This window comes from Chlorocebus sabaeus, chromosome 26 (genome assembly GCF_047675955.1).
Source record: "Chlorocebus sabaeus isolate Y175 chromosome 26, mChlSab1.0.hap1, whole genome shotgun sequence".
Lineage (NCBI taxonomy): Eukaryota > Metazoa > Chordata > Mammalia > Primates > Cercopithecidae > Chlorocebus > Chlorocebus sabaeus.
Window position 1 is genome coordinate 55,431,391 of NC_132929.1, and position 19,332 is coordinate 55,450,722.

Sequence of the window (19,332 nt, forward strand, 5' to 3'; positions counted from 1 at the left end):
GGACACTGCAGGGTGGGGGAGGAGGGGGCACTCACTTTCTATTTTTTTTTTGGAAAGCATTTTAGTTTTATTTTTTTTTGTAGAGACTTTTTTTTTTTTTTTTTTTTTTTTTTTTTTTTTTTTGTAAGTCTCACTATGTTGCCCAGGCTGGTTTTGAACTCCTGGCCTCAAGCGGTCCTCCTGCCTTGGCCTCCCAAAGCACTGCGATTTACAAGCATGAGCCACTTACTTTCTAAATACAATGCCTTATGCTTTCAATCATATACAGTAACTATTAACTACTTTGTAAAAAGGAAACAAAGATTGTCAGCGAACGACTCCACGGGAAGCCCTGGGAATAGGTAGCGGGCAGGCAAAAGCATGGATTTGGAATGAAATCCAATGGCCATGGAACTAGCCCTGATCATCAGATTGCCCTCCAGTTTTGAGGATCACACCGGCACCCTCCTGTCTCCCTCTCTTTCCTACACTGTGGACAAACAGCCTTGAGATTCCAGGGCGTATGTGAAGGAAAGCCGAGGAGGGCAGGGCCGCAGAAAGAACAAAGGAGACACAAGTTCAAATCCCTGCCAGGGTCTGAGACCTGCAACGTCAGACTTTGGGAGCGTCGCTTCACTTCTCCGGACCCCAAGGGTGGCCGCGCCTGCTCCGCGCTCACCCTTGGGGAGTGTAGGAGCCCCCTGCTAAGTTGCTGAGCGAGTCGGAGCCCCAAGAGCTAGGGTCGAGGGGGTGGGGCGGCAGGCGCCTCTGCCGAGGTTGCAGGTAGGCACTTCCCCACCCCCGCGGCCCCCTCCTTCCTCCTTCCTCGCAGCTCGCACACCCACACAACCCTCGCCCGTCTCGGCTGGAGAGCTGCTTTCGGCGCCAGCGGGCAGCAGCGCGTCGTCAGCCAGCACAGCCGGCCGAAGACCAAGCTGGAGGGCTGGGGCTGCGCAGAGACCTGCACACCCGCAGCGCGGAACCGGGGGCGATTCCTATCTTTCTTTCATGCTTCTTTCTTTTTCTTAAAACCAGACCAAACCAAACTCAAAACTCCCCTGTTCACACCGCAACTTGGAGGAAAGGTGGAATGATTTGAAGGAACTGACGCAGAGGTTTTATTCATGAATCTTGAAGAAGTTCTGGGCAAGTGACTCAACAGGACCCTTGGGGCCCGGAGTAGCCCCAGCTCCCGGCGCTGGTTCAGTCTGGCAGTGCCCTCTGCCAGCCAACCCGCAGCTGCAGGTAGGGGTGCGAGACGCCCCCTGATTTTGCTTTGGGAATAATAATGACACTACCCATAGCTTGGACCCAGGTGGCCTCGCTCGGCGATTGTCCCCACCAGGTAAGCCCACCCCCCAGGGGTCTGCATTGGTCACCCGGGTGGGGACCTCGAGCTCCCAAGAAGTCAGTCCATGCTGTTTAGCCACAGGCAGGAGTGGGGAACTGGTAGGACAGAGCTTGCTTTTATCACAGGAAATTGTGGGAGACGGGAATGGAAGGCGGATTTAACATTTTTTATTTTTGCATTGACGCGTGGGGATGAGATGCGTAGGGGCCTGGATTCTTGTAGGAAATGGTTGCGGAGCGGGACTGGGCGATAGGTGTCTGGATTTTTGCAGGGACTGAATGGGGAGAAAGGTCGTTAATTTTTGCAGAAACCTGTGAGGAACTGGCGGTGAGAGGTTATGATCCTGAAAATGTGCACGAAATTATAAAAAGTAGGCATCTAGGCATTTCTGGGAAATGATGGGAGAAACACTTACCGCCCTGGTTTCACCTGACCCCCATGCTCGGCCTTCTGGAAGATGCCCACAGACACTGGCAATAATGGACGCCGGCACACTCTGCCGGCGCGGCCGGAGCCCCGGAGTTCAGTACCTCGGACAGAGCCCGCGCCCCACAGCCCAAGGCGCACAGTGAGCGCCGACAGCCAGGCTCCCTAGCCCCCGGCCACCGTTGCTCTTAGTTCAGGGCAGCTACGTAACACCGCCCCTAGCTCCGCGCCAGAAAGAGCTCTCGAATCGCAAAAGCAAACGTGTTCGATTTCTGATCTGCTCGTAACTGCTTCCCGTGACTGCAGAAGGAAGAGGCGGAGTGTAAAGATATCTCCCAAGCTTCCGCGAAAACTTCAGCCAAACGGTGTGGCCTCCCTGGGTTTCGGAAATCTAGCATTTATTAAGCGCTTACCCTGTGCTAAGGCCCCGTGCTAAGCCAGTGCACCACAAATTTTTGTCCTATGAATATCCCCATTTTACAGATGAGAAAACTGAAGCAAGAGAGGCCGAGTAACTTGTCCAGGTTTATGGAACTATCAAATGGTATGGCTGCCAGATTGCAGTGGTGGGAAGATATACTAGAGTGGAATTGCCTGCGTGAAATAGTTCTGAACTTGGGGTTAGAGCAACAGAGTTTAAATCAAAGCCGTAGCACTTACAAACGTGTGCCCTTAGACAAAATTACTAAACGTGTCTGAACTTCAGATTTTAACTATCTGTAAATACTTGATAATGCTTTCCTTGCAGAAGTGTCAGGGGAGGGTGGCCAAGGAGATAATATGTGTGGAAAGACTGGAAACTGGGAATTGTGGTTGGGTGTTAGGGGCTGAAAGCAGGGAGCAGGTAATTAGAAGAGAAGGAGAGGCTGGGCGCGGTGGCTCAAGCCTGTAATCCCAGCACTTTGGGAGGCCGAGACGGGCGGATCATGAGGTCAGGAGATCGAGACCATCCTGGCTAACCCAGTGAAACCCCGTCTCTACTAAAAAATACAAAAAAAAAAAAAAAAAAAAACTAGCCGGGCGAGGTGGCGGGCGCCTGTAGTCCCAGCTACTCGGGAGGCTGAGGCAGGAGAATGGCGTAAACCCGGGAGGCGGAGCTTGCAGTGAGCTGAGATCCGGCCACTGCACTCCAGCCTGGGCGACAGAGCGAGACTCCGTCTCAAAAAAAAAAAAAAAAAAAAAAAAAAAAAAAAAAAAAAAAAAAGAAGAGAAGGAGAATCGGTGGTGAACACTTCCCTCAGCACACTCCAAGGGGGCTGGACACAGAGCGGGGCTCAGTGGGAGGAATTCTGGATGAGCTTAGTTCAGTGTGTAATAGCCTCTTAGATTTTTTTAACAGGACTTTATAGAGAGTGTGGACATATTGCCTATCATTTGATCCTTGTAACAATCTTGTTAAGTAGGCAGGACTGGGGTTATTCTACTCGTTTAGCAAAATGATGCTTGCCTGAAATTACTCAGGTACTTAGTAGCAGAGCTGGGATTAGAATACAGATCTCCCATCTCTCTAGCTTATAATCCTTCCACATGGACTGGCACATCCTCAGGAGCTTGGATTATGGGGCATTTACAGCACTAAAATGTATTTAGACAAGTACTATAAATACGTGACGTTGATGTTTTTTAAAACCATTTTGAAACAGCAGTTTCATATGGATCAACCTCATAAACATTTATTGATTATTGATTTTGTTCCACAAAGAATTTAAAGCAGTTTATAAGGCTCCACAAGATGTCAGGTTTACATATATTCGAAGTAGTCAAGAAAGCACAGGTGAAACAAGATTAAGGCTATAGCCACAGATAGAATGAATACAAATTATATATATTATAAAGTCCTAGAAACTTGCTCTGGTCTCTAAGTACTAGAAAGTGTATATCCAAGTCCTTTCTTGGAGGTCTAGGAACTTTGAAGATGTCTGCAAAAGTCTGTGGACTCTTGTTTTTTGTATAATTTCATCCCTTACCCTCTGTGAGATCTTCACTGTGCCAAACAAGGGATGTTTGACTGGAAATACAATGTCAGTGTGACTCGAAGAAGGGGAATAAAGTGTATGACATTGTATCTGCACTCAGGTAATTAAGTGTTAGTTACATAATTTCTAATGGTTCACATGAGCACACTATACTTTAAAGTTTATATAAAGGTTTACATCCATTAGCTTATTTAGGCCTTCTAACAACTCGGAAGAGATAAGCAGCCATGAAGTGACAGGAAGGACAAAATGCTAGCATCATGATTTTATATACTATGTATTTTACTTTCATACACAAACCGGCATCCCTACACAGGCATGTTAAGTAACCTGAATGTTTGAATCGGGCCAACTGTAAGACTACGGAGAATGACAGAGCCTTTTCAAACTGAGCAGTGAATAATCCATCTTAAAACATTCAAAGAAAATTTAAAACACAGTGCCAGCCAAGCAAGACATGACTGTGGGCTACACTGGCCATCAGACCTTTAATATGTAATCTTGGTTTAAACTACTCAGGCCAAGGATGTGAGACAGCATGGGAGTGAAAGACCCTGGATTCAGAGAGAGAAAAGTTTCAATCCCTGTATTTAAGTTTCCTGTTTCTAAACAAGGAAGATTGAACAAGATGGCTCCTCTCAGCTTAAAAAATATAAGACATCTTTAGTTTTGGGGACAATAAAATAATCAAAGGACTTCAGGACAAAAATAGCAAACATTTACATCTACTTATTGCCTCCATGAAAGAGGCATCATTTTAATTTTTGACACTGGTCATATTTTAATCTTCAGTATTTCCTCTCCAGCCCCTGTGCCATTGGAAAATACATTGGCCATCATTATAATGGAAATGCGTCCAACAGAAAACAGCCCAGAGAGGTGAAAGTTATGGCAGGGGTGGAGTGGGGGTGGAGGGTTGGCAGGTAGAGACAAGGAGGACAGCAAGGGAGGAACCAGGCACACTTTGCTCACTTCTCAGTTTACTCTTCTTATGATACACATGAAAAAAACCCACATTATGGTTGCTAATTTTTTAAGACAAAAATATTCTGCCCAGAGAAGCCAAAGTGGATGGGATTTCAACATTTTCTAGGAATGCATCAGCTTTTTTCAATCCAGATTGTTTCTTTTCTCTCCAATAAGCTTAGAGATCCTGTAAATCACTTAATAGTTCTAGTATTCCAATTGAACAATGAGATCACTTGGACACAGGAAGGGGATCATCACACACCGGGTCCTATTTGGGGGGGGGGGCGGGGAATAGCAATAGGAAATATACCTAATGTAAATGATGAGTTAATGGGTGCAGCACACCAACATGGCACATGTATACATATGTAACAAACCTGCACGTTGTGTACATGTACCCTAGAACTTAAAGTATAATAAAAAAAGTTCTAGTATTCCATGTTTTTAATATTTATTCACTGTGATGCATAATAGTAGATAAATTTTCAAATTAAGGTAAATTAGATTTTGGTTGACACTTTTGTCAAATGGACCGCTATTCAGTTCTACCTTTCAAACATCTCTCCAGCTTGAGTCTTTCTCTATCTCCCAGCTGTGCTGTTTCTGATCCTCTTCATCTCTCAGAGGCTCCTAGGCGACCCCCAAGCCTCCCAATCCATCTCCCACACTGTGGCCAATGATCATGTCATTCTCTTCCTTAAAATTCTTTAGTGGTTCCCTATTTCCACATAACAAACATCAAACTGCAGGACAAGGCTACAAGGAACTTGGAATCTGATTTCTGCAGACCTCCCCATATTTGCTTGCTCCGTCAGTGCACTTCCCAACCACCACCATGCACTAACCATCAAGTTCTTGAAATGTCCATGTTCTGTTACCTTTTGCCTTTGAACTTGTACTTACTCCTGAGTGTAAGGACTTCCCCCTTTTGGTTCAACAAATTTCCACTCATGTTTTTCAAGTCCTGGCTCAGTTTTATTCTCTTTGTAAGCCCTATCCTAATCTGCACCCCGAGACCCTCCTGGTACTCACATCTCCTTATTTTATATTTGTCTTCCATTCCGGGACTTATTAATTACTTTGCACTACAATTATGTCATGTAGAGGCTAAGAATGTGGACTTTGGGGTTAGACTGCCTGGATCTGAATTCCAGCTCCACAACATATTGCCTGGGTGATTTGAGGTAAGTGACTTTACCTTCCTAAGACTCAGTTTCATTTTTCATAAAATGGGGATAATAATAGTACCCACCTCATAGTATTACTGTAAAGATTAAATGACACAATGCATATAAAGTGTTCAGCACATTGCTTGGCACATGGCAAGCATACATAAATGTTTATTACTGTCATTAAAATATACATCCACCTTCCTTCTAAATTGTAAATTACTTGGCAGCCATTCCTGAATTTTATACCTCTTTATCCTTAACACCTAGCCTGGAGTAGGTAATCGATACATGTTTGATCATGAATGAATGAGCAAGTAGATAGTTGATATATGTTTGATCATGAATGAATGAATGAGCAAGTAATGCCAGTGTTTTAGTAAAGGTTTACTTGCTTATAAGTAACAGAAGTTAATTCAAGCTACCATAAACAAAAACATGCTGACTTATTGGAAGTCTTCCAAGGTGTTCATGGACTCCAAAGACAGTTGAAACTTCAGAGGATAGAGGAAAAGTACTCTCTCCCTGCCTCTCATCTCAGCGTCTCAGTGTGGTTACTTCATTCTTCTTCCTCTGCACGTCACCTTTTCTGCTTCTCTGCCCTTGTGGCTAACCCACAAATGCAACTCTTACAACCAGAGTTCTCTACAAACAGCCCAGCATAACTGGTGTTTCTCAGTCTCAATTTCAAAATCCACCCAAGGTTGAGTCAGCCCTGCACATGGGGCAGGTCAAATAATATAAACCATCAGCCTCACTCTGTGTGCAGGGGAAGGCAGGGATAATATCAGAAAGAAAGAGTCACTGTAGCTTGTGAGAGTCAGAGTCATTCATTGATTCCTGAATGACCATGGGCAAGTCACTTCTTCACTCTTGACTTCAGTTTCCTCATCTGTGAAATGGTAGAAAAACCTTCCTGACAGGGCATTTCATGGTTCATGGGAGGCAGTTAACATCAGTCTGGAGCAAAAACATACGTATTAACAGTTTATTGGGCTATAAACCCTGGGGAGTAGGAATGAAGGAAAATGAAAAGTGACGCAAGGGAGGAGAAAGAGCAAATACAAGGGAATACATTATTGAGCTAGCCACAGATTCATGGCAAATGCGCTGATTATTCTGTCTTATGGAAATTGTATAATCTATTGCATCTTGGAAAAGGCAATTGGGTGAGAAGAGGGAGAAGCGTTTACGTAACAACTCTTTCCCATCCTCTATTTTCTGTTGGTCAACATCTGTTCTACAAAGGGTTACTCCCTCATACTTATTGGTTGAGTAACCTGGTTTTTCCAGGCAACTGCTGGAGAAAGTCAGGACAGGGTCAGTTTCTTCTGGTCAGCAGAAACCAGGTGTGGGGGTTCACCATTTGTAGCAGACAACAGCAGCAGTGACCTGACACTAAGACTGTGGGAAAGGTTTGAACTTTGCTAAGACCACTCAGGCAAGAAAGCAAGGTGAGTGTGTAACACACAGAGGCAGGGAAAGTAGGCATGGCTATGCATATCTGGCACGATGCATGAATTCAGTCTGCCATAATTTGTAAGGCTATTGTCAACTGAGGCCATGTAAATAGCAGTCTTTTAAGCCCAGTATTCTTTTTGTTTTGTTTTGTTTTTGAGATGGAGTTCCTCTCTTGTTGCCCAGGCTGGAGTGCAATGGCATGATCTCGGATAACTGCAACCTCTGCCTCCCGGGTTCAAGTGATTCTCCTGCCTCAGTCTTCAAAGTAGCTGGGATTGCAAGCGTGCGCCACCACACCCGGCTAATTTTTGTATTTTTGGTAGAGATGGGGTTTCACCACATTGGCCAGCTGGTCTCAAACTCCTGACCTCAGGTGATCCACCCGCCTTGGCCTCCCAACACGCTGGGATTACAGGCATGAGCCACCGTGCCTGGCCAACCCCAGTATTCTTAAAATGAAAAGTGTACAATTATTGCAGCATGCTAACAGTTAACGTTAGCCTGGCACATTTTATCTGGCACAAGAGTGAGGTAAGCACCTGATTCTGTCCTCAGACAAAGCTCTTGCATTTCATCATTTAAGGAATTTCAGATGGGAGGCCCACAGTGAAAAAAATGACAACTTGCAAAAGAACTCACTGACCACACAGAATGTTATGCCTATTGGTGGGCTAGATATAAATATTCCAGACCACAGAAAAGAACCTGGATGCCTTATCTGCAACCTGATGCCTCCTTAGGTGCTGAAAGGGAAGAGTTAAAATAGGGACAAGACCTGAGCATAGGGGATTGCTGATTCCAACTGAAGAGAGAGAAGGATTCTCCTACATACACCATCTTTCCTCCATTTCTTTCTTCTTTGCCTCCTTTCCTGCCTCTCTTCCTCCCTCTCTTGACTCTGAGCTAGACTAGAGGTAAGTGATTTGCACCGCACGTAACATAAAAGGTAACACAATTATCCGTCTTCCTTCCCACTTTCCTTTCCTTCTTCTTCTCCTTTCTTCCATCTTTTCCTTTATCCTACTTTCTAATTATCACACAGCTGAGAAGGGAGAAAAGACAGTATTTCTAGTTTGAGGGGTGCAGGGCTCTGTGGAGGGGGCTGACCCAGGTGATTAACAAGACTGATACTCAAAGAAAGTTGCAAAGAATTAAGGAACATAGGTGATGTGGCATCTAGTTTTGTATATGTATGTGTGTGTTTTTGTATGTATGTGTGTGTGCATGCACGTGTGCAAGAGAAAAAGAGAGAGAGCATATACAAATATGGTGTATAGTATTCCAGAGCATGAAGATATTACATTTTCTTTATCTATTTTCCTCCTCCTCCTCCTCCTCCTCCTCCTCCTCCTCCTCCTCCTTCTTCTTCTTCCTTCTTCTTCTTTCTTCTTCTTCCTCTTCCTCTTCTTCTCCTCCTTCCCCTCCTTCCCCTCCTTCCCCCCCTTCCCCTCCCTCCCCTCCTTCCCCTCCTTCCCCTTCCTCCCCTCCTTCTCCTTCTTCTTGAGATGGAGTCTCACTCTGTCACCCAGGCTGGAGTGCAGTGGTGTGATCATAGCTCACTGCAGTCTCGAACTCCTGGGCTCCAGTGATCCACCTGCCTCAGCCTCCTCAGAAGCTAGGCCTATATGTGCAAGCCACGACACTAATTTTTTTTTTTTTTTTTTTGGTAGAAGCAGAGTGTCACTATGTTGCCTCAGCTGGTTTCAACCTCCTGGTCTCAAGTGATCCTCCTTGGCTTCCCAAATTGCTGGGATTACACTTGTGAGCCATCATGCCCAGCTTATTTTCTTCTTGATGGGTTGTTTCCAGTTTTTGTCTTTTATGAATAGGGCTGCTGATCGTCTTTTGGTACACATACTAGTTTATTCTCTAATATTGCTACGCTTGGCCCAGGCTCTGGGTGTTTCTTCCACTGGTCTCACCTGGGTTCTCTAATGCAGTTGCAATCCTCTAGGGGCTGTCTGGGACTGGCTGGGCTGAGATTGTCTCCCTCACATTCTTGCAGTTAGTTGGGGCTACCAGCTAAAACTTCATGTATCCTTCCTGGTAGGTATTCCAGACTTCTTTACACAGCAGCTGAGTTCCAAGACAGCAAACTTGGAAGCTGTAAGGCCTACTCAGGCTTTGCCTTGGAAGTCACACAGTTACATTTTATGGCTGAAAGCGAGACACAAGGCTGACTCCTAGTGTACACATGAGGATGGGAGGACCTCATGGCCATTGTTTGCAAACTACCACAGGTGTAAACCTAGGCATGGAATTACTGTGTCCGAGTGTGGGCTTTGGTTCAGTCTAGTTCAATTTATTTATACTACCAACAGGTTCCTGTTGCTTCCTGTCTGCATGCCTCTTGGTATTGTCAGTCTGTCTAATTTTAGCCATTCTAAAATGGTATTTTGTTTTACTTTAATTTGATTTTCCTTGAGTACTAATGAGGCTGGGTATCTTTTTATGTGCTTATTGGTCATTTGTGTATCCTCTTTTGGAGGAAGTGATTTGTAGGAGTTCTTTATATAGTCTGATGATGAGTCACTGTAATTTCACTCAACCCTCCCTCTTTGATCTTGAGTGATTTTCCTCTTGAGTACAAAGGAAGTAACATTTGAGCTGAAGTTTGGGGGATGATGAATAATTAAAGAAGAGCAGGGAGGCCTTATAGTTAGAAACATGAACAGTGCCAAGAGGAAAAACACATGAAGAATGGTGCATTTGAGAAATGAGATTTGAAGATAGAATGTGAAGAAGACTGGAGTGGCAGGGAATGATTCTAGAGAGGTAGACTGAGGCCAGGAGAAAAAGGACCCCTTTGATGAAATGGAAAGCAGCACGCTTTCTCTGGACATTCCACTCATTTATCTAGTCTTTGGAAATTCTGTTTCAAATCTCCAGGGTTCAGAGACTGAAAAGCTTATTGATGCACACGGCTTTAACACAGCAATGGTGTGTAGGACCACAGAGGAGTAAAAATAATTAAAATTGATAGAAAGAGAGGAGAGAGAAAGACCATCACACACACACACCACACACACACACACACACACACACACACACACACACACAGATCAGTAGGAGAATGAAGAAGACAGAAAGGAGATGGAGAGACAGAAATGGAGACTTGTTGTCAATGTATTTAATAACCACACAGTGCCCTCGAATGGTGGTTGTTTTGCAGGAAATCTAGCAGAACACATAAACACAACAACATCAGACTCATGTAGTTATCAGAACAATGCATTTGAAGAAGCAGAAAGATACACACTAGACTCTTAGCCATGGTTACTTCTGAAGAGGAGAGTGTTTTCAAGGAGGAGTGGGGGATGAATAAAGAAGACCTCTTCCTCTTTATATACTTACATGTAGTTTGTTTGTTTTATTTTAATAGCAAGTATCTATTCACATATTAAATTTTTCAAAGGCATATATATCCATCTCTCAACTTCAACCAAGAAAAGCTTTTGCCTTCCAACTTAATAGAGTAATATAAATAAATAAATAAGTGATTAGGCGAATAGCGTAAGAGAAAGAATGATGTGAATCAGATGAGGAGGAAACTCAGGCATTGTGGCAGGTAGACCACATGAGCCATCTGCTCATTAGGGGCCTGGAGGCACAAAAAGCCTATGTGAAGGTGCTGTACTGGCAGAGACATGGCCAGTGTGGTACCCGTGGGCTGGCAGAGCATCAAGACTGGGATACCTACCTCTACTTATTTGTGAAGGGCCCCTCAAGCAACACATAGGTTGAAGATTTTGAGCCCAGGAATTAGGGAACTGACAAAAAAATCAAAATAGAAAACTCAGGTTTGACAAACCTCAGCTGAGAAAACTTTGGTCTGAGCTTTATTTCCTAACATTTGTGAGCAAAAATGCAATCCCCTTCTCCATTCTCTGCCTCCTATCAGTTCAACCAGAGGGAAGGGAATAGCATGGCATTATTCTGAATAAGAATATGAATTCTGACATCTGCTGGAAAAGTGAGGACTACAACCTGGAAAGGGATAACTAGATTGATTTTGTTTTACAATTGTTTTCACTGTCCCTACCCCATCAACCCCCATTACAATAATCACACATATTTATTTTGGGAAAACTGCAAAAAGAAGAATATGAAACCACTCATAATCCCACTGCCTAGAATAAGGATGAACATTTTGGTGTGTTTCCTAATAGTCTTTTTGATGCACACCAATAACAACACATGAAACAATTATTTATGAGGCGACCTGTTCATTACATGTGAGTCATTGCTAAATGCTGAGGACACAGCAGTGAAGAAAATAATTCAAACCTTTTTCTAAGGAATGTAGAGTTCTACATTTGTGGTAAGTGCTGTGCAGTCAACACAATAACATCTTGCATTTAAACAAATATTTACTCTATGCTAGGCATTACGTTAACTGCTTTTCATATGGATGTTTTATACATACTCTCTTGGGCAGTCTTTACAATGACCCTATGAGGTAGGTTACTACTATCCCCCCTCCCCCCATGACACATTATTACAGACGCAGAAATTAACTCAGCAATGTTAGATAAGTTGGCCAAGTCAATATAAGTTGGGATCAGGTTGGGATATGACTGTACCTAGACCCTGTAACAAGCATGCTGCACAGATCTGCTATAAAATATATAACATTTTTTCCCCCTTCTTCCTTTGCTAGGTTTGATTGCTACTGTGGCATAGGTACTCTAAACTGTAGCCAATATGATGGATGATGACACTGAATTAAGGACTGATGGAAACTCTTTGTTAAAGGCTGTGTGGCTGGGGAGGCTCAGGTTGACCAGACTGCTGTTGGAAGGGGGAGCTTATATCAATGAAAGCAATGACAAAGGCGAAACAGCTCTCATGGTGGCATGCATCACCAAGCATGTGGACCAGCAAAGCATCAGCAAGTCCAAGATGGTGAAGTACCTGCTGGACAACAGGGCAGACCCCAATATCCAAGATAAGTCTGGCAAGACTGCCCTCATCCATGCCTGTATCAGAAGAGCCGGGGGAGAAGTGGTCTCCTTATTACTGGAGAATGGAGCAGACCCCAGCCTTGAGGATCGCACTGGGGCTTCGGCTCTGGTTTATGCAATAAATGCAGATGACAAGGATGCATTGAAACATCTCCTTGATGCCTGCAAAGCCAAAGGGAAGGAGGTGATTATTATAACAACAGATAAATCGTCTTCAGGCACCAAAACTACCAAACAGTATCTTAATGTCCCTCCTTCACCCAAAGTAGAAGACAGGCATTCACCTCCACTGTATGCATCTCCCTCTGACATAGAGCTGAAGTCTCCAGGCCTGGACTCTCCACTTACTGAGAAGGAAGATAACTTCTTCAGCCTCCAAGCAGGGCATCCAAGCAGTTGTAACACTTCCAAGGCTGTTAATGAGCCTGGGTCACCCACTAGGAAAGTCAGTAATCTCAAAAGGGCCCGTTTGCCCCAACTGAAGAGGCTCCAGTCTGAACCTTGGGGCCTGATCGCGCCCTCGGTGCTGGCAGCCTCAACGCGTCAGGATGAGACCCGTGGTGCCAGCACAGAAAACGAGGTCATCAAGAGCATCAGTGATGTGTCCTTCCCTAAAAGGGGGCCCCTCTCCAGAACCACCAGTATCGATAGCAAAGACCCCACTCTCTTTCACACAGTCACAGAGCAGGTTCTGAAGATTCCAGTCTCTTCAGCACCAGCATCCTGGAAAGCAGCCTATGAAAAAGGTCAGACTCCCCACCCGCGTCTGGCCAGGAGAGGAACTCTGCCTGTTGACCAAGAGAAATGTGGTATGGGTCCATCAGGACCTTCTGCTCTCAAAGAGCCAGCATCCCTCAAATGGCTGGAAAATGACCTCTACGACTTAGATTTACAGCCAGGGCCTGACCCTCCCAACTCCATTTCCCTTGAATCTGGCAAAGGACCTTTAGATAGAAAGAAGCTCAACAGCTCTCATTTGTCTCTTTTCCACGGCTCTCGGGAGTCCCTGGACACTGTACCTAGCACATCCCCCAGCTCAGCACGCCGCAGGCCGCCACATCTTCTAGAACGACGAGGTTCTGGAACTCTGCTCCTTGATCGCATTTCTCACACTAGGCCTGGCTTCCTGCCGCCTTTAAATGTGAATCTGAACCCACCTATTCCGGATATTAGATCTAGCAGCAAACCTTCTTCCCCTCTTACTAGTGGCTTAAAATCTATAGTTCCTGTTGCTCCAAGTTCACCAAAGAGAGTTGACTTAAGAAGTAAAAAGAAGCTCCTCAGAAGGCATTCTATGCAAATCGAACAAATGAAGCAGCTGTCTGATTTTGAAGAAATCATGACCTAGAAGCTTTAGAAAGGCTTAAAATAATCAATATAGTTTATGGAAGGGACTATGGATGAGACTGCTTCCTGATCATTCCTTAATGTTGAAGTGTGGCCACTTCAGAAGATATAAAAGCAGAATGCTGCTTCACTTCTGAGAATAATCCCTGGGTTTTTAAAGGCCTACTTGAAAAGAACTCATGATAATTGGGTTTTAAAGATAAATTTTTAAAAATTCTGCAAAGGAAGAAAGCCTTTGGAGTTCAGCAGTAACACAGCAAGTACAATGATCTAAGCTGAGGACATCAGTAATTTTCTATCAGACAAACAGAAAACAAGAATTTAAATCAGGAGGTAGTATTTGGAGTATGTCATTTGTAATAAACCTATAAAGTGCCTACATAGAAAATGAGGCTTTAACATTTGTTAGAATGTACAAAAGCCCCAAACCAATCCCTCAGTGACTAAATCTGGGTGTCTGGGTTCTATCTGATGGAGTAGAAGCAGAATTCCCCCATGGAAGAGGCTCTGGCCTGTGGGTCCTGGCTCTGACTCTGTCAGGGCACTGTAATTCGTGGTGTGGTTGAACTCATTCAGCAATCCAGTAATACATTTTGTTCACATACTAATTTGTATGTGCTCTGAGTACCCAAATATCCCATCTATGTGGCCCCTGAATTATGATATGTCACGGTAGCTTATGCCTTAGAGACAAATCTTGCTCCAGAAATGAAACTTTTCCAAGACCCCTCCCCTGACACAGGCTCTTGTGTTGAAATCTTGTGAAAAACAGTCAAGGTTAACTAACTTGGAGTTGAATGTGATACAATTATAGATTACAGATATAAGGAGCATTTCCATATTATTCTTAAAACTCGACGAGATCTACCCAAACCAGAATGATAACTGAGGAGGGGTTGTGCATAGATTAAACGGTAAAGTGGGTGGTTCTCAGGTGAGAAGCAGTGAGGACAATTCACTTTGCAGCCTAAAAATTTTAGGGGATGCAAACTATCATTTCCCCCTCAGTCATCTAGATAATTGAAGAAAAATGTGGTTTCTTCTCTTTCTGAACTATCTAGGTGAGAGGAGATTTGTAGAAATAACGTGCACAACCCTTTTACGCTGCTTTGAGCAAACCCAAGAAGGAAAGCAGAGACTTAGCACGTTTGGTATAATGTAGCCATATCTTAGATGAATATATTTTTGGTTACTTCCATTTATGTTTCCTCTTGTGCTGCTGAGATCTATTTGCCCTATGGTTAAAAAGTTCAATAGTTCCTGAGGACAGCATCATGTAGAGGAAAGAGTAAGGGCTTTGAGTTTGACATATTTGGGTTTGCATACCAGTCTGATCATTTACCAGCTGTGTGACCTTGAGCAGGCAGCTTAACTTCTCTGCATCTCTGTCCCCTCATCTGTAAAACAGGATTACTAATGCTGCACCTTATAAGGTTGTGGTGAAAATTAAATGACACAATGTATGAAAGTGCCTGCCATTGTGCCTGGCACAGGTAGAAGTCACTGAAAAAGAAGTAGCTAATTTTAATGTATTTCTTGAGACTGCTGAAGCAATATCTCAAATAATACACATGCTACACAAAATGGAATAAAGTTTCTCTAGAAAAGTTCAAGTATCTCCATGAGATCCCCAGTTATTTTTATAAGTACTGATCTCTAAACTCATGTGTAAAGTAAAAAATTCTGCCACATAAACTCTACATATTATACAATTTTTCTATAACTACGTTTGCTAGAAATCTATCTGAATATTCCAAACAAAAGTGTTAATGATGGTTGAACAAAACAAACTTGGAGTTGTTTGGAGAGCTATCTGTGCTGTGTGTCGTAGGATGTTTAGCAGCATCTCTGGCCTCCACTCACTAGATAGCAGTAACACCCTCTCCCCAGTTGTGACAACCAAAAATGTCTCTAGACAAGGCCAGATGTCTCCTGGGTGCATCACCTCCGTTGATCTCCACTGCTAGACCTATTGTATACGTCAAGAACAACAAAGCTGTATGGAAATGTGAGTGCTGACTGGCCAGCTAAGCTCTCCTGTTAACTTAAGACAATTCAAATTGTGCTTTAGTCAGATGACTAATGAATACTAGTGTTGGGCCTTCAGGATTCTTGGTCAACACACTCCAACATGAGTGCTAATGGTCTCATACTTTGTAGGAAGGGAAGAAAATAAGAAAAGCACAAAAATTAGCAAAAATCTATAGCTCATGAACGTGGTTTAGTGTGGACAACTCTGTTATTTTCAGAACCATTTAATCATTAATAGTTCTTACCAAGCAGAAGCTATGCCGGGCAAAGAAACAACGTTCCAGTGCATTAAAAAGAGAATCATATGACAACCATCATTCTCAGCAGCTCATTAAATGCAAATACACACATGCACACACACAGAGAACACATTTTCCATACTTTTCCAGCTGTTGTTAGTGTCAGTTAAAACTGACCTCTGGTGGTAGTATCCAGCTGTGAGTTTAGCAAGACACTCCATCGCAGCGATTTTTTTTCTAAACCTTTAGCTAAGATTTGGAAACCCAATATTTCCTAAGTAGTGAATGTGGTCCATTTATAGTAATTAGCTTAGGTGAAACACCAAATATGATGAGTTGCTCATTCAGGATAGCCAGTCCATTGCACAAATGTGTAATATCAGGTACTCTCATGCCACTCATTGCCTGCATCAGTCAGTCATGACCTTTGCATCAGCCTTTCAATAGACAGTCATCAGGATAGTATCTTATCTCATCACTACTTGACGATGAGTTAGCTGAATTAGACTGTTCTATACCAGTACAACAACCAAAATACTTTCTCATAGATTATGCATACATATGCAATTTTGTCCACGTCAATGAACCTCATAAGAATGCTTTTTAAAAGTATATTTTAGATTCAAACATGCTTTCTAGATCTAGAGGTTAGCTTGTCGTTTTGAAATCCTGGAGTCACTTACAAGTTAGCTGCAAACTATAGTTTCAGTAATTCAACTGCTTAAGCGTTTCTGGACTGGTTATCAAAATATATTACAGAATGTGAGACTAAAGTTTAAAGTCTGGACCTTTGGTTTAATTTCTAGACATTCCAAAGCTTTTTTTTTTCTTTTTAAAAAACCCATTGTCAACTCTCTTAGAACTTCATCAAGTAGATGGCACCTTGCAAATGTAGGTTGTGTCTGACCTTCCTCCTTTTTCTGTGTTGGTGCCTCCGATGTATCATGTGCTGCTTGAACTGATTCTCTACAGTGTTCAATCCTAGTCTCAAGCTGATGATGTGCTCAGAGATGTATCAAAATCCATGTAATGACACCATTTAGATGTTTCTAATATGTCAATAAATTATATATTGCAATCCTTCAATAGTATTTTCCACTTTTTCTCAGTGCAATCTCAAGTATTACCTTTTCCTTAAGATGAATTGACATGACTGCCTAGTAACATCAACCAAACACCCAATATTTTATGAACACATAATTTACAAAATTAGATTTTAATCAGACAAGTATTATGGTATCTCTCCTGGTTAAAAAAAGCACAGCCCAATGAATGAGAAGGTGCATTGCCACTCTGAGGGGTGAGTTTCTTTACTTGGCCCCTGATGCTTAACCCCCCAGGGCTGCACCTGCCATCTGCTAGTGGCAGGGACTTACCATCAGTGGATATCCCTCCTTGGGCCCTATTTCTAATGTTCATAAGTGTTAATGTAAGCTGATTTCCATGAGCTCTTATTCAAGTGCAGGACAGCAAGTATAAAGTGAATTAGCTTGACGGTCTCTGTGGTCTCTTAAATTTTTGTACTCTGTACTTCAAATTTTATTCAGACTCGCTGATTCTCTGGACTGTTCCAATCCAGAACAGGTACTCTGCAGATTATCCTTAGGTTATCTCCTAGACTACTGAAATAAACTCAGTTAAGTAAAAAAAAGGACTAGTTTTAGGACGTTTGTTCCCCCACTTCTAACTTTAGGAAAGAGGCCCATATTGTTTCCAGATCCTTTGAGGAGAGATTATGAGGTACAGTCTAATTCAGATTACGCCCAAGATTGAATGCACTCCCTCCTCTAAGGTCAGCCACTTTGACCTTGTCACTCATTGTTTCTCAAGTATCTCCTTGAGATCCCCAGTTATTTTTATAAATATTGATCTCTAAACTCATTTGTAAAGTAAAAATTTCTGTGACATAAGCTATACATATTATACCTTTTCTATAATTACAATTGCTAGAAATTTATCTGAATATTCTAAACAAAAGTGTGAATGATGATCAAATAAACCAAATTTGGAGTTGTTTGGAGGGCTGTTTAAAGGCTTAGAAGTTTGGGGTTCCTTGAGTGGAACTTGCTCCTTTTCAGAGGAAAACCTTAGAGAGGAGTGGCATATGGTGCATCTTGGTAGGCAGGGCTGCGTTAAGCATGGCAGGAAGGCTTCTGAGTCACCTGCCTTGAAGAAACCCTGCTGCTTAGACAATGAACACATCAGCATGGTTATTAATGAGCATGAAGATCAATGGGCTCCCTGAACTTGAATGCTATGAGCTGTTGAAGACTTCCACAGAACAGAGCGGGGAGAGGTCCACGATGACTGAGATGACTTTCTTGTCATCTTTGTTAGAAGGAGATGAACCTAGGATCAATTTTACTTTTACTAAGGAAAATTTAAAAAAATGGGTATTTCTACACCCAAAGGTAATACAGAGAAATTCATAGCACTCTGTGTCCTCTAGTCTGAGTTACAAAATGGCATGCATATAGTGGGAAGGACAGGATCTGCATCACACAATTTGCCTGGCGATGAATGCTAAAAATAGGGAATGGGCCTCAGGAAATCAAAAGAGGCCAGTGTTTTATACCTATAACAATATCTGATTACAGCAACACAGGAAAAGAGTCTGACAATTCTCACCAAGACTCCTAAACTAAAAGCAATTCTGTGGTCCATTCTAGCAGAGATTGTGAAAGAGTCCCTTTTGAAATCATAGTATGAAAATCTAGTGGTCCTCAATGAAGGAAAAGATAATCCTTATGCATAAGGATTGGAGCAAAGTGAAAGAGAAGGGAAAGAGGTAATTAAAAGATAGAAGAGGTTGAAGTCCTGACAATGTGAACCTATCCAAATATCAGCCTGATGAAATAAGACCACTTGGATCTCCCTTCTAGAGCCATCTGTCTCCTCTGGCAGCATCACAGACACTCCTGGTCTTACACACAAAGGATGCCTGAAAGTTAAGGGTCCAAGTTAATTTTTCTTACGCTATTGCAATTTAGTAAGTGGTTAATCCTGTTTGTGCTGCAGTAGGCACTGTTGGTTGCCTCCTCAATTTGATTCCTCTTTCTACTTCCTATCAGATCCTGACTTTGTTCATGTAGCCACCCTCTATCTTTGCAGCTTTTTTGATTCAAGGGAAGCTCACCCCATCCCCAGCTCAAAGAGAAGTCATGATTGTTCTAAATTAGTCATGGCAGTTCCATTCTCTTTACCAGTGATTGGTTAAGGGCTCCAGCATAAGCCAGTCAGCACATGGCTTTCCCCTTATCAATGCCTTAGATCCAGAGATGGGTACAGGACCTAAGTCAGGCCAATTGAGGGAACAAAAGGACATTCATCCCATGACTGAAGGACATCCTTTTACTGGACATGACCAAATAGACATGTTATTTGTTTATTTGCTTGTTTGTTCAGTAGTTTGGTTTGACA

General features: G+C 42.9%; 1 protein-coding gene across 1 annotated transcript; it reads left to right on the top strand.

Moving 5' to 3' along the window:
- The first annotated feature begins 214 nt into the window (after positions 1-214).
- ANKRD34C (ankyrin repeat domain 34C) lies at positions 215-16,997 on the top strand. The gene is made up of 2 exons (XM_008015696.3): positions 215-1,324; positions 11,992-16,997. The coding sequence occupies exon 2, from the start codon at positions 12,036-12,038 to the stop codon at positions 13,641-13,643; it is 1,608 nt and encodes a 535-aa protein (XP_008013887.3). The 5' UTR covers positions 215-1,324; positions 11,992-12,035; the 3' UTR covers positions 13,644-16,997.
- Positions 16,998-19,332: the final 2,335 nt, after the last annotated feature.

Coding starts and splice junctions, on each gene's coding strand:
- ANKRD34C (XM_008015696.3), top strand. CDS start 12,036: ATGATGGATGATGACACTGAATTAAGGACTGATGGAAACTCTTTGTTA.